The sequence below is a fragment of the Pseudorasbora parva genome, chromosome 3, assembly GCF_024679245.1.
Source record: "Pseudorasbora parva isolate DD20220531a chromosome 3, ASM2467924v1, whole genome shotgun sequence".
In the NCBI taxonomy this organism is placed as follows: domain Eukaryota; kingdom Metazoa; phylum Chordata; class Actinopteri; order Cypriniformes; family Gobionidae; genus Pseudorasbora; species Pseudorasbora parva.
The window spans coordinates 40827639-40843965 of NC_090174.1; the positions used below are offsets into that span (position 1 = coordinate 40827639).

Genomic DNA, 16327 nt, shown 5'->3' on the forward strand with positions numbered 1-16327 from the left:
AATCACTAGTTCGTGGCTTTGATTTGTGTTTATGATGTTCACAAGTCTTATGTTGTTTAATTCTGTATGTCTTGATGTCTGTCATTGTCAAAAGCTGCTACTGATGGTAATTGTGTTTGTTCTGTAACTATATTTGTGCGTGATGGCTGTTTTTGTTTTCCTGTGTTCCTTAAATGTCTTCACCCAAATCTTGGCTTGCTCCTGCCACGATTTAACATCTTCATGTATAGACAACGGTGAGTTGCTCTCTTGTCTTTGATCTTTTGTCTATCCCACCCTGCTGGAATAGAAAGCAGACCAACTGTATATGGCACATCTTAAGTTTCTCCCTTATTAAAGGTTCACCTTTACTGAAGATAATGCACCATCATTTTTCACAATAACCCTTATGGTTTTCTGCTGAATATGTATTAAATAGGTCTTATTTGATGTCACTAGGGTTCACTACTTCTTACCATGGATCGACATCCATGTTGATCCGATATATTTTTGTCTGGATTGTCAGCCATGTTTGTTTTAGGATCAACAAAATGTTGTGATCCAAGAACACACCTTACTTGACACAATCACTAAAATATCCCACAATAATTTTTTTACACTGAATCCGGTGTTCATTTTTTAAAAGGTCTGGATGTGTTAATGCAGGGATTTCCAATCTTTTTTGGCCTAAAATATACTTAAAGAACCTCCTACGGTTTTAAATTAACATTTCAATAATGTTTTATATGTATGTCTAATATTATTATAATAGTATTATATATAGCATTATAATAGTGTTCACATAAAAAGTTAAACAAATCAAATATAGTTTGAGAGACCCTGCGTTAGGGGGGGAAACTTCTCAGATTAAAATCAGGTTCAGTGTGAAGAAATTTGAGACCTTTTAAGATTAAAGGGATAGTCCAACCAAAAATTTAAGTTCCGTCATCATTTATTCACCCTCATGTCATTCCAACCCTGTATGACTTTCTTTCTTTTGTGGAATACAAAATAAGATATTTTGAAGAATGTTAGTGCCCATCAACCTTATTTAGTAGACTGGGTAAACCCAACCTGATCTTCTGGCGATTTGATTCGTCCTGCATCTCAGTCTGGAAACCTTTACATTCATTTCTACTTTTTCTGTTACACTTTTGCGGAAACTAATCACAGACTGGCTAATCCACCTGGCATGCTATTGGCAAATTTAACTCGATGACAGATAGAGAAGTGATGGGTCGTTGCCCATTGATCACACCTCTTGTGGTCTGATTGGTGAAGGACTATCCAATTGTGTACAGAGTCATTTGAATAATGCTCGTTGATCACAATCTAAAAACGCATTAAATAAGAGTACAGCCCTGAAGACATGTATGTCTCTCCCTCACAGCTTCGCTTTCATTCACGTTAAAAATCAAAGATGGCTTTGCTTTGAATAAGGTCTATTGGCTTCCACTGTATTGACAAAAATAAAATAGTCAGTCAATGGGAACCGAAACTGTTACCAACATTCTGCAAAATATCTTTCTGTGTGTTCAGCAGATGAAAGAAAAGCATACAAGTATGAAGTGGCATGAGAGTGAGTAAATGATGACAGAATTTTAATTTAGGTGTGGACAATCTAATTAAGGATTTTAAAATAATGTAATGCATGTTTTAGGATTCAAAAATACAAACCTGATGTTATTGAGCGGTATGAGGGATGAAATAAAGGCCTGGTTTCACAGATAGGGCTTAGATTAAGCCAGGATTAGTTTTAATCTAATCCTGATCTAATCCTTAATCTAATCCTTAGTTAAAGGGTTAGTTCACCCAAAACTGAAATTGATGTCATTAATGACTCACCCTAATGTCGTTCCTCACCCGTAAGACCTCCGTTCATCATCGGAACACAGTTTAAGATATTTTATATTTTAGTCCCAGAGTATATGCAGTCTATGCCCACTTTTACTGTCCATGTCCAGAAAGGGAATAAAAACATCATCAAAGTAGTCCATATGTGACAGCAGTTGGTTGATTAGAATCTCTTGAAGCATCAAAAATACATTTTGGTCCAAAAATATAAAAAACTATGACTTCAGCATTGTCTTCTCTTCCGTGTTCCTCCAAAAAGATTAAAACGGTTCATGAATCAGTGATTCGATCAATGATTCGGGTCACCAATGTCACGTGATTTCAGCAGTTTGGCAGTTTGACGCGATCTGAACTGCTGAAATCACGTGACATTGGCGTGTCATTGATCGAATCACTGATTCATGAACCGTTTGAATCTTTTTTGGAGGAACACAGAAGAGAAGACAATGCTAAATAAAGTCATAGTTTTTGATATTTTTGGACAGTCAGTAGATATGTCAGTACACAAGATATGTCAGTACACATTGCTTTCAGTAAAAAAAGATCAAACGTGTATTTTAGCCTGGAACAAGCTTAAGCCTTGTCCGTGAAACTGGGCAATAGAGTGCTGAAGGAACAAATTAATAGAAATACATTTTCAATTGGACAAACCCTGTATTCCCACAGGACCGTCTGCTGAACTTGAGTTTCCTGAGGCTCTTCAGAGCAGCCAGACTAATCAAGCTCCTCCGGCAGGGATACACCATTCGCATCCTGCTCTGGACATTCGTCCAATCCTTTAAGGTAACTAAATAAACTGACTCGACATTCATTGTTGAAGGCTGGTTTTTTTGAAGGCTCGATTGTGTTGTTGGGGTGCACTGTTACATTCTTGTCCATTCTTGTTTAAAAAAAAAAACTGCATAATTTTTCACATATTTTACATTTATTCTACACCACTACACCCTTCTCGTAAAAACGATGAGTTCCTGGTTTTATGAAGCCCCTCCCTCAGAAATACACAATTGGCTCTGATTGTTTAGCTGGCCCAGTGTGTTGTGATTCACTAAATGCCTAGTGCACGTTGTCCCGAAACATTTTGACTGCATGGCAACACCCATGAGAAGCTTGTTGTAGTCTTTAAAAAGCTATTTCTTTCAAAGAAAATATCAATATAAAAGATGTTGTTTATGCTCAAAGAGCAACATTGCACAGCAACATTACACGCTAACTGAAGTTAAAAAAAAATTAAATCATAATCAACCACCCCTTTAATAAGTAACAATTTCTTACTTTTTATTTCCAGGCACTGCCTTATGTATGCCTTCTAATCGCCATGCTGTTTTTCATCTACGCCATCATTGGCATGCAGGTATCTATCTACAATAATATCAGTGCTTCACTGGTTGTCATTAAAAGGTCATTGCAGTGCTAGTGTGTATTTTATTGTAGGTTAACTGTATTGTGTCTGAAGGTTGTTATGTCAATGTGTTTATTATAACATTGTGATTGCAGGTGTTTGGGAACATTGAATTAAATGACGACACTGCCATCAATCGTCACAACAACTTTCGCACTTTCCTCCAAGCACTCATGCTGTTGTTCAGGTCTGCACACACCTTTTATTCTTTAACTAATGCAATCAAAGCCACCTGAGAATGCAGGAAATCGTAGAGAGGCTTCTGGGGCTGAATAACAGAATCAAGGTCTGGCACATTTCAATGAAGTTCAGGGATTATTGATTTAGAATGCTTCTACTGTTGTACGTAAGGGATAATGTACACCCAGCCGGTTGTTATCGCAGAATAAACCCCGACAGAGTGATGGTCTTGCATCACTCTGAAGGGGTTTATTCTGCGATAAAAACCGGCTGGGTGTACATTATCCCGCTTATTACACGGCTACTAGTCTCAAATAAATAATTATTAGACACAAAATATTGTCTCGAGATTAAATATTTTATTAGCTCTTACACAAAGCTTCCGCGAAGGAAAACAGTTCCAACCTGCTTTAGGCCTTTATTATATATTGCTGAAGATTTGCCATATGCCCTTGCTAAATGTTGAAAATGAATGCTGAAAGGGTTAGTTCACCCAAAAATGAAACCAAGCCTATGATTTACTCACCCTCAAGTTATCGTAGGTGTATATGACATTCTTCTTTCAGACAAATACAATCGGAGTTATATTTAAAAAGTCCAGGCTAACGTTAATCCCAGCAGTTGTTGTAGTTGTGTTTGAAGTCCATAAAAAATCCAGCTGTCCGTCAAATAACGTGCTCCACACGACTCCGATGGGTTAATAGAGCCTTCTGATTCGAATCGATGCGTTTGTGTAAGAAAAAGATCTATATTAAAAACGTTATAAAGGAAACCTGCCTTGATGTCTTCCATTGAAACTCACGACTGTTTAAGCCACAAGATGGCGCCAGCGTTAAGCATAGAAGTAGTACCGGTCAAGTAACTCGTAGTACCCGTATGAGCGGGTGTTATCTGGAAATAACGTACCGCTGGAATGCGCGATTGACCAATCAGAATCAAGTATTTCACAGAGCCGTGTAATAATGCTTCTGAACACTATATTTAGCCTGATCACTATAATTAGACTTTGATTGATATCAAAATTAATAGTGCACATTTGTCTAATGCCATTCGAATTTTGCAGAGAGCTGTATTTATAATTGATCAAGATCCTTTATACTCTGAAAATATGAATGTATAAAGTATTAAAATCAAGGCCTAACTACAGCCAACCTGTTCTGATCTCAAGCTATAGGGCTTCTAAAGATCTGATTATCTTCTAAAAAGAGATTCATTTCATGTATCATCTGAGAACATCTGAGCATGGATCCATCCATCCATCCATCCATCCATCCATCCATCCATCCATCCATCCATCCATCCATCCATCCATCCATCCATCCATCCTTCCTTCCTTCCTTCCTTCCTTCCTTCCTTCCTTCCTTCCTTCCTTCCTTCCTTCCTTCCTTCCTTCCTTCCTTCCTTCCTTCCTTCCTTCCTTCCTTCCTTCCTTCCTTCCTTCCTTCCTTCCTTCCTTCCTTCCTTCCTTCCATCCATCCATCCATCCATTGCTTTGTATCTCTGTATTTACATCTCTCTTCCATGCTGTTTCCATTTTAAAGTACCATCTGAAGTAACAGCCATAATGCTAGAAAAACATTTCCTAATGAAATTCATGAATAAATTACCACCTTTCCCTTATGTTCATTACCTCGAAGCTTCTTCTGAGCTGAGAGCCATGAGCAGACAGCACATCAGTGTGACAACAGTGTTATAAATGAAATCTGGCTCAACTGTAATTAAAATATCAGCCCTTCTTCCATCAGCTGCGGACTCTGACAATCATTCTTGGGGTTTTATAGCAGACGCAGCGTTTATTCAATCAGTTCATCTTCGTGTCTCTTGCAGGAGCGCCACTGGTGAAGCCTGGCATGAGATCATGCTGTCCTGTCTGAGCGAGCGCACCTGTGACGAAAAATCCGGCACACATGGAAAGGAGTGCGGGAGTGACTTTGCGTACTTCTACTTTGTCTCCTTCATTTTCCTCTGCTCCTTCCTGGTCAGTGCTCATATCAGGAAAAACAGGCTCATCTCATAGCATGTCATCACATCCTACTGCCAAAAAAAAGCTTGATTGTTTATCTAAAAGAAAAAAACAATGGAATATTTCAGACATGTTCATCTGTGTTTAGAATTATAAGCTCTTTTTCAATATGCTTTCAATTCAATTGTGATTTATTTGGGTATTCTTCAGTTACAAATATAACAGAGTAATGTTTCCTACTAATTCAAACCAGCCGCACAACACTTTAAACTCTGCTTACTTCCATTCACATGGCATTGAAGACCGGAAACATCTCATGCAAAGTTTTGCATTTCTCTGCGTTGCGAAGTTCAAGTTTGCTGAACTTTGGCCTGCAAATTCATATGCTGTATTTATTTGTGACCAATAGAAGATTTATACGTCGATACGGTGTAGCCTCTTACTTGAATTAAAAGAAGAAGAAAAAGTACAATCTCATTCAAAGCGTGATGAAGCTGCAGATTTGTAACATTTCAAGAAAGTGAATAAGATTGTATATTTTTACATTTTGGATGTTACAAAACCTAGTGTGACCACCCCTTAAATCGAAAATATTAAATAAAAATAATAATTTAAGGACTATTGGGCTACAATGGTCCGTTTCGATGTTGTTGATTCACTAAAAAGAACGCTATACATTCTTAAGAGTAATTTTTCGTGAATCCGACCGCACTGGTCATGTTGTATGTTGTTTTTGAATGCAGACTACAAACTCACATTCACAGCTGAGGTAAAATATTTCATTGATTGTAATTTATTTTGTCACAGTGCTGAAGACAAAGCAGCCATGGACTATTTCAGATTACGATTAATCAGAAAATCTATGTTTTTACCCAGCCCTAATTTACAATTAACCTCCCAGATATTTTCAGATAGTTTTTCCTGCTCTGTGACCTTCAGTCCTTTCTCCTGCCACTTTCTCCAGATGTTGAACCTGTTTGTGGCTGTCATTATGGACAACTTTGAATATCTGACACGTGACTCCTCCATCCTGGGCCCTCACCACCTGGATGAGTTTATCCGAGTGTGGGCGGAGTATGACCCAGCCGCATGGTATGTTTCAACCTGCACTCCTCCGCCAGATGGAGACCTACTCTTGTGATAAATATAGTAACTTGAGTTTGGCAACAGTTGAGAGGATAATCATTATTTTAGGGCTCAAAGGCCTTCTCAGGTAAAATGTCCCCCTTTATTCTATATGTGTGATTGAAGACCTCCCACGCAATACCCGTAAGAATTGTGGTCTGGATGCGAATGGGATCTTGTACTCCTATCCGTATCTCATCCACAACACAAATATGCTCTCCAAGCTTACTTCATGTATGTGTCATGTTTTGCTTGTTCTTTCCGCAGCGGACGGATTTCCTATAAGGATATGTACAATTTGTTGCGAATTATCTCGCCCCCCCTTGGCTTAGGGAAGAACTGCCCTAATAGGGTAGCATACAAGGTTTGCAACCCAAGCAACTTCTTCCACTCGTGTGGCCTCTGTGTGCAAATGCCCAGAGACCCAAACTTGAATGGCTGTGCTCAGATGACTTGCCTACACACAAGCACTTGTCCCACCAGATTTGACTGGCTTTGGTTAATGATGCTGGATGGGAAACAAAGATTTCAAGGCCACATATAAACCGAAAACCTTTTACTTGGTTAATAATGGAACTTTTATGACACTTAAGTATTAACAATTCAGAATTTTGTCACTAAACGGATGTTACAATATCAAACCATATTGAATTTTATATTGAAATGAAATTTCAATGACTGGCGTTGAAACCTTTGTTTCTGTGCACTGAAAGTGGAAACTCCCCCTGATGTCTCAGCATGCAGATGCAGACATCTTCCAAACAATGCAGCCATTCTGTCACCATCCACTCCTCGTGTCATCTCACTCACCTCTTCCATCTCTCCTTATCAGGGATCAACTCTCTCACCTCTGACCTCTAACCTTTGGGATCCATCTCTGACCCTGCCAGGCCAGGATGGCATCCCTGTCCATGACACTCTTGGAAATCTAATTAACAAAAGATTTCTGTTTTTTTGTCGTCTGTTGTGTTTGTCTTTTTTCATTTGGTCTTGTTTGGTTTACTTTCTGTCCCCCTTGTTTCTCTTCCCGTCTCTCTAACTCCCCATCCTTTTCTTTATTTTGGGTTTTTTGCGTTGTCTGCACTGTGAAGTGGCCGTATCAAGTACCTCGATATGTATGAGATGCTGCTCCACATGTCCCCACCTTTAGGTTTGGGAAAGAAATGCCCTCCACGAATCGCCTACAAGGTAGCTCAACTTCACATGCCCCCACACTCCCCCCTGCTCGTACTGTCTTCCCATTGGCTTATTCTTCAGCCAATCTCTGTGCTCTTGCAGTGTTTCCCCTTGTTTTTTGTTTAACTTATTTTTTCTCCCCACGCTCTAATCTTTTTTGGTGTAGTCCCCAACCCCGCCTCCCCCTCCCCCCTTTATTCAAGAGTTCCCCTCCACTTCCTGTGTCATTTAGGGATGGTCACAGACTAATGATGAGTATGACTGCAGATCTTTAGTCCATTTAGTGTTTAATTACAACCTAGGCGCGCATTGGAAATACGTGCTTGTGTCAACATTTCTGCATTTCTCAGACATTTTAAAACACTTTTCAAGTTAAATGTCCAGTAGCGCCACTAAAAGTGCCTTCAGTTTTATCTGTAACAGATGAACGTGAATATGAAAGCATTTTATTGTGTTGCTTGATTGTGTTGCATTTTATTGTGTTGCATTTTATTGTGTGCGTATCAAAGCAGTTAGGAAATTTAAAGTTCAGTGAGTGCCGCTAAAAGGTTAATGTTTTATCATGTGACCTACCAAGATTGTTTACCATGTAAGAAAAGCCATACATATGGAGCTGATTATTTAATACAAATGACAAAATGTATTATTTTACAAATCGTCTTTTGAGGTCACAACAGTATTGTGCAAGGAACAATATGAAAAAAGTGTTTATCAATCGATAATCTGCGCCATAATCATAATATATGTGAAAAGGAATAAAATTTGATTATTTTACTATCTATAGTGGTCATTTCAGCTGTAAACTGCTATGAATTATATTTATAGGTACTTATGAATTTTGCAAAAATGTAGGTAGAGGCACATATTTCCAATTAGCCTAGGTTGTTGAATTATTTAAAAAAACAAAACAAGAGAAACTTAAATCTCTATTTTATCTGTGGTCATACTTCATGTGTATAAAATTTCCACCAAAAGTTGCATTGTGTAAGGGTTTGTGCATGACATTACAAAAATGATTTTCTGCACCAATCATATGCATTATAAATGCAAAATATTTTATGTAAACTCAATTTACATAAAAAAAAATGTGGCCAATTGCTCTTTTTGCGGGTTTCTGTGTCTTTGGGATTCACTTAAGGGCCCCAAATTTAGCTCAAAAACCTCTTAGAAGCCCTTATGTTGTGTTAGAAAAGGAAAGGACCCCCCTCTCACCCTTGTTTTCATTGAGCAGTGTGTGTGTAACCTAAGTTGCTTTCAGTCATAAGAACTATGCACTTGACCTCTCTTCCTCTCTTGGCGGTCTTGCTTGTGCTGTCTATCTCTCATCCACTTGATCATTTCCTCTCTCTTTTTTCTTTCTCTTGTAGCCTTCTCTCTTTTTTCTCTCTCTGCAGTATGTGAGAATGTATGTTTGTGTGTGAGACTGTCCATCTTTTTTCATTCTGATATGTTTCTTTTTGCACTGCTACTGCTAGTAGATGTATGCTCTCTTTGCTCAGGGGAGCTCAACTCTTCACAGTGAATCACACTTAACCATATTGTACATATTGTACATCCCATGATACAACAGAAATGTGTGTTTAAAGGTGCACTCAGATCATTTCCTCGGATAGTTTTAAGCATAGAAAATGAATAGTTCTTTTGAAAAGCTGTTTTAGTTTACACGGAGTGGGTCGGCCATTTTGAGATCCCATGACAAGCCAAACAATACTTATTTTATCTCTGTAACCCCCCTATTATTGGACAATTTTGCTCACAAAATAAATTATTAATGACTGACTGCTAATAGAGCATTTCTACAAACGCATTGTAACTGAATTTTTTTAGTAACGCTACATCCATCCACACCACTTGGTATCAGTATACAGTAAGTGCTTTCTAGTGCAATATAAGCAAACAATTGAGTGCACCTTTAAAGATAGAGTGTATCATTTTTGAGCCTCTAGAGGCACTAAACCAAAATTACACGATTGACCTGCTGTTTACTATTTTTACAATAGTATTGTCAGAATGATCCAGTTGAAAGTTGCTGGTGTGTTTAGCATTATTTAAACTTATTTAAGCTATTTGCTGAACAGTCTTAATTGATTAGTAACTCCCAGAGTCGAGCTCCCACATCTTCTGAAACCCCTCATGGTTGTGTGTTCATGCTTTTCTTCACTCTCGAGTCGGTGTCGGTTTATCACCAGTGCACTTTGGTTGCAGATCGTAGCCTATAGCAGTGAATGTGAATGTTCGATTCTGTATGTTCCTATTCTTTATGTGAACAAAACTGTTTGTGTGCTTGAAACACTACGATTATAACAGCATTCTGCATTAGGATCCAGTATGTTGATTGCGTGATTCATAGAATACATGCATTGAATCAATAAAAGGATATACAAATAATCAAGTCTAATCTCAGACGCACACAAACTTTTTTGTTGGAGTTTTTGGGATGTTCTTGATGAAGCTGATTTTGAGAAGTGTTTTTACCCCACTAATGAACCTGATGGCTCCCCCTAGCGGCTGGTGAAAATGAACATGCCCATTGCAGATGACAACAGTGTGCACTTCACCTCAACTCTGATGGCTCTGATCCGTACTGCTTTGGAGATCAAACTGGCATCAGGTCAGTGTGGTACCCATTTTATTGTCTACATGATTGTGTAATTATTTTATAAATGAGTTTCTAGATAATTGTTCAACATTCCCTCTCCTTTGAGAGAGTTTGTCTTTTTTTCTCCATATAACTCCAAATGTGATTAGTGCCTGATGGAGAGATTTACTCACTTATTCAGTGTGATCTGTTCTGTTGCTGCTAGTGCCATTTCCACTTATCGGAGCAATGTGTGTGGGAAGGTGTGTGTGGCATCTGTTGTGTCTCTCTGAATGTTTGGCACTAGATGGTTTTTTCTAGCTTCACTACATTATCTCAAAGCAACTCCTTAGCAAAGCAGTTTTGTCTTGAAATACATTGCTCTAAATTCACTGAACTTAAAATAATAAAAAAATATTAATAATAATTATAACATCACAAGACTCAGGAGATAAAAATGTTGAGAAGTGAAGAGAATATTTTTGAAAATAATTGTTAACACCACAATAATAGACATGACCCAGTTGTGTAATGTATGCAGTCGTATTAACCTCTTGCCTTTGTGTTCATGAATCTCTCCACAGGCATGGTAGCCCAACGTTTGTCAGATGCAGAACTGAAGAAGGAGCTCTCTACAGTCTGGCCGAACCTGTCTCAGAAGACTATGGACCTGCTGGTCACTCCGCACAAACGTAAACACATAATGAATCATCACCCAGGATATTCTTTCTTACTTTTGCCACGAAAAAGGCTCTCCACACTTGTATCCACATATCACAAGACTAACACTACAGGCACACACTTATGACTGATATAAACAGAACGCAGGGAAAGTTCACGTCTGCATAGGATGTTCACTGCAGAGCAAATGGGTGGAGCTTAGGTCTTGCCACCCCTCTCTAGACATCCAGCAAGGAGGAGCGAATGTAATTTGGGCCTAATGCATGGAGCTAGAATATCCAACCACACCCTAACCTTACCCATAGCTCTATCCCTTGACCCCATTTAACATCCAGAGAGGTGCAGCTGGACGTCATTGACTCTGCAATGAGCACCACTTGCATATCCACAGATCTCCGAACACAAGTAATACACAGAGACCTCTAGTGGTCACCAATAAAACTTCTAAAAGATGGATGTCTCTCTTTTGCAGCCAATGAGCTTACAGTGGGGAAGGTGTATGCAGCTCTTATGATTTTTGACTATTACAAACAGAACAGAGCCAAAAGACTTCAAATGCAGCAACAGCAGCAAAGGGAACAGGCAGGACCTGGATCTCAGGTGATACATATTTACACTACTAGTCAAACGTTTTGCACATTTTAAAATAATATTATAGTCATCAACCTATAATTAGAACTATTACATTGTAAATAATATATTGTCTAAAATCCCAAGTGTAAGCCTTTAGACCAAACTTCTTTTCTTTTTTTTCTTTTTTCTAATCGTCATCTTAATCAGTTACAGAAATATGCACTTTGTATTCATAACAGTGTGTTTTGATTCTCTCTGTTTGAAGAATAAAGTCAGTGCTCTCCTAGAGCCCATTCTCCCACTAACTCACATACAAGATCAGGGCATGAACAATGTAGATTTGGCCCCAGAGTTTCAAGCTCAGACCAGACCCAGCTCCACCACGCTCAATAATGGACGCACACAGTGAGCATACAATCCCTCCTGCTTACACATACAATACACACTTGTATTAACCTGTTTGCCATGACAAGTGTGTCTACTCTAATATGTTCTTCCCTCTGTCAAATTTCATGCCCAGTCTTGACAACCCTATTAAAGGATCTTCATCCTGGGCCTCAGAGAAGTCCAAGGAGGTCCAACGGTCTAAACGAAGGCCAATGTCCAGAGGTCAATCAGAGGAGGCCTCAAATGCAAACACTGCCCAGGTGCTGTAAATAACAGCATTGACTCTCTCTGACACAGAGTGTCTTTCTTTGATGCGTATTCAATCCCTTTTTGTGTTCATATAATAGGAGTCAGTAGAAATGAAAAAGATGGAGAACAGTGCCAACATAGCAACCTCTGGTGGTCTTGAGGGCCAAGGACGTGCAGTATCCATGCCAAAACTAAATGCAGAGATGCAGGTATTCAGCTGGGTGAAGGTTTTGCAGTCAAACCTCTCCCTGACTTGCCCAAAATCACATACTGTACATATGCAAATAATTGTTAAATGATGTATCATTAAATGGAATATGGTTCTTGTATATGGTTTAGAGCAACTTATACTTATGCCAAAAGACACATACATATACATCCTGTACGCTTCTTATAGTTGAATATATAATCTTACTCCTGTTTCCTAGGACAAACACATGTTGATATATTGTTGCATTCCCAGTCTAATGGAAATTGGACATTTGTCCTATTTCAGGTCTCAGGGGAAGTAAAACAATACAATTAGTCATTGATAGGTTGCCAGATCTGAGCCTAGGATCATTTTGTTTTTTGGCTTGTTCTGACTAAGAGGAAGTGAACTGTCAGAATAAGTAGACTCTCAAGAAAGAAGCAGAGGTTACTTTTTGGTTACTTTGAGAAGGATCTTGATTACTGGATGGCATTCTTCTGCTTTTATTTTATTTGTAATTTGCACAGAACTGGTTAAAAGGCTGATGGGTTTTTCTAATGGATTGTATTGTTTTTGGATCTTAACATTTGGTTTGCTTAATGTCAGAAAGACAGCATCATTGGAAAAATTAATCTTAAATTATCCAAGTATGACATTCAGATTCCATTTGTACTGTGCAAAAAAACAATCCGTCCATTAAGACTCATCAGGATATTCAAGCTATCAAATCACACCTATCCCACACCTCTCCAGTGCTAATGGGCTGCTCAGGCTCACTGAGTGCCTCTATTTCACTTCCAAATTTGATTCCCATCCAAAAGCAAATCTCTTTAAAGTGCTGGTCTAACCGATAAAAGACATTAGATGCTGAATGTAATGTTTCAGCACCTGCTAATATGGCCAAATCCCTCTGATATCTGCGGGGGAAATCCCTTCTTCACTGGCACCTGGCCATGTCCAGTCCTTCTGCTCAACGGATGTAAGGAGCCAAATAACAACACAGAAACTCTGCATAACTGATATGTGGAAGACCTGCAAAGACATATGATTGACAAGTGAATTAAGGAATGACTTGTGTTTGTCATTGATGGATAGAAGAGGATGGATGATAACCGATATAAGCTTAGGTTGCTTCAAATTAAATAAACCAGTGCATTAAAATAAAACAAACCATTTTCAAGCATTCCGAAGAATATTTTGACATTGTCCATGTACAAATGTGGGTTTTTAGTGTTATTCAAAGTGTTTAAGATGAAGTGTGTGATAGAGAAGTGCAGAAATGAGTTCTAAAACTCTAAAACGAGGAAGAATTTTTGCACTTCAGTTTTCACTGTTCCAAAGTCAGTGAGTTTTTTTTTTAGCTCAATATATTTTCATGTTTTATTCTGCAACATAAAATACATCAGTAATATACTTAATTCATGATTTTATGTAAAGATTGTACGTGTCTTGAAAAAGACTAAGTGGTGGGGTCTGAATTCTGTTGTAGTTTGTTTATAGCCGTTTTACTTCTGACTGATTATATTTAGGCTTCGAAATTCATAAAAGCTGTGTTGATTTGTGAAGATTATCTTGATGAAAAAACATGGTAAAATCTTAAACTTTTGTTAGTATCAGAGTTTATTTCTGCAATAACCCCAAAAGACAATAGAAAACAATCTAATATTTTTTGTTAAAAGATACTAACTTCTGAATTCTGTGCCACTAGTATCACTAAATATTGCAATTCCACTACTGGTTCAAAAACGACACACTTTACCTTGTTGAGACAGGATGGGGACGTGTTAAAAGAAAAGATTGGGTCAGGGGTTAGAGACTGGAGAATGATCAGGGTATATTAAATTAAAGTAAATTAAAGGGTCTGATGAGCGCAATAAATGTAAGACATCTTAGGGATTTGAGTCAAGGTTCAACAAGTCACTCATTAGAACAGAACTGAGAAAAGGGAATGACTTAATGTGTTTTTTACAGTCTATTTTCATGCAATATGCTATTTTCTCTTTTCCATGTCTTCTCTGCCCTTGGTCTCCATTTTATCCTCTGACGTGCTTCATCAGAGGAGTCATTCTCGTCATTCTCCTGGGACTTTACTGGAAGTATGGTCAACTTTTAAAATATTCAATTTAATAGCAATATATTCTGTTTTGAGATAAGAATACAAGGTAAACTTTGTAATGTTTTAGTCACAAATCTGTTTATCCTTAGTGTCAGTAGGAATCTGAAGATTAGCTGGCTATTGTACTGCAAAACATGAAATCAAAGGAAGTCTAGTGCTATGACTCAAGAGTCAGTGACCTTTGATCATTTCAGACAGATTAGGAGGCACAGTGATAAAAACCACCTGTGGATAGGAGCATAAATTGAGGGTCTAAACCTGAAATGATTATTTCCTCAAATGGGATTAGCTCAGCTGCTACAGATGTTACGCTGCCTCTGATACTTTGATACCATAATGATCCCTTAGATCCATATTGCGGTTTGGAGTTCATCCTTGTTTTGATGCATCTGAGATAAAATGGAGGTTTAGCATACAAGACGATGTTATTATAGGCAATTTCAGTACAGCATTCCTTGTAATATTCCAAGATAACAATGTCTAAAAGCATTTGTCTGACTTCTTCTGACCACCCCCTTGTTTTCTTTCTCAGCCCATTCCTGATTCCCCCATGAGACGCTCCGCATCCACGTTTGCACCGCAGCGCCCTCAGGAGGTTAATCTGAATGACTACGCTTTGGAGAAACCTGTTCAAGAACGACATCATCACCATCACCATCATCATCGGTGCCATCATCGCAGGGAAAGAGACAAGAAACAGAGATCTCTCGACAGGTCGCCTACTGGTCAACACAAACCTACAGGTAAATACACTTTCATTGTCATTAGATAAAAAGAAGTAGCAGTACTAGTAGTAAAAATAACAAAAACTCAAAGCTAATTGCATTAAGCAAAGCAGCACAATATTTTCATCTACGGATCTCTCCGGAGATTGTTTGTTGCGTTAGTTCAGTTGATCCAAAACCCTGACGGGCTGTGTCGAGGATCGGTTAAGTGCAGAAGCAAGGCCTGGTGTGAGAGCGTCCGGCCGCAGCTGGCCTCTATTAGTCAGATAAAAGGGGCTGACAGACATGCAGGCCCATGACCTGCTAATTTATGGTTACCTCTCAGCAGGCCAATCGAGAACAGGGAAGAAAAATTCTGAGACAGTCAGGTTTTTGACTGGAGTCTGTTGAAGAATGTGAAATCCAGAGGAAAGGGGAGACTGTGAGAGATGGATCTACCACAGCAGGGCTCAATAGCTCAAGAAATCCTGTTGTGTTGTTTTATCTTTAATTTTCTTTAAAAAAATCAGCCTGGGGTCAAAAACTCCTGACCTTTTTGTAAGTTCAGAGATGATAATTCATCTTGAATTTAAAATAAAAGCACCTTTTTCTCAGTTGTAAAAAAAAGAAGTATTTAAGTTCTCACTCTTTTTTTCCCGAATATTGCCCTGTGTTCTGCTTTTCATACATAACATTTTATTTTATTTGTTACATTTTTCTAAATATCTTGCCTGATAAGCAAAATTATGACACTGTTATATTATATATTATATACAGTATAAGGTTCTGCGTGCCTCAAAAGAGGACTTGTATATTCCTTCACACAACGACGAGCGTGTCAATATATCGCTTAATGCTATTGCGGAGAGAGACTCTATTCTTTCCGGTGAAATCACAAAACAAAATGCACACAAACGTGTCCCTGCTCTTAATATACAATCATTGAAGAACATCTTTGATATTAATAAAGGGAAAAAAACACAAATTGATAGGACAAAGAACCACCCACAAATAGTCTATAAACAAAACATCCGGCTGTCTTTGAGTTCACATGAACAACGGTTAAAGTTACTCGTCAGGCTACATAAGAATATCATAATTCCTCCGTTCAACTAGGCTTAAGACATCAATAGTCACACATAACTATATCAACCCAGCCACAACACATAATTG

General features: G+C 38.3%; 1 protein-coding gene across 6 annotated transcripts in view; it reads left to right on the forward strand.

The window, feature by feature from the left end:
- Positions 1-16327, forward strand: part of cacna1ba (calcium channel, voltage-dependent, N type, alpha 1B subunit, a) — a 139068-nt gene that overhangs the window by 116734 nt on the left and 6007 nt on the right. For 3 of the 6 annotated variants that reach the window (XM_067438879.1, XM_067438881.1, XM_067438883.1), the window contains 14 exons: positions 2500-2616; positions 3119-3184; positions 3328-3419; positions 5240-5390; positions 6340-6467; positions 7592-7688; positions 10182-10287; positions 10839-10946; positions 11408-11535; positions 11774-11913; positions 12029-12155; positions 12243-12353; positions 14392-14430; positions 14983-15193. In XM_067438879.1, the coding sequence (XP_067294980.1) occupies positions 2500-2616; positions 3119-3184; positions 3328-3419; positions 5240-5390; positions 6340-6467; positions 7592-7688; positions 10182-10287; positions 10839-10946; positions 11408-11535; positions 11774-11913; positions 12029-12155; positions 12243-12353; positions 14392-14430; positions 14983-15193 (1621 nt within the window). Of the gene's footprint in view, positions 1-2499; positions 2617-3118; positions 3185-3327; positions 3420-5239; positions 5391-6339; positions 6468-6767; positions 6865-7591; positions 7689-10181; positions 10288-10838; positions 10947-11407; positions 11536-11773; positions 11914-12028; positions 12156-12242; positions 12354-14391; positions 14431-14982; positions 15194-16327 lie in introns of all 6 variants that reach the window. The other 3 variants (XM_067438880.1, XM_067438882.1, XM_067438884.1) reach the window with 1 other exon arrangement.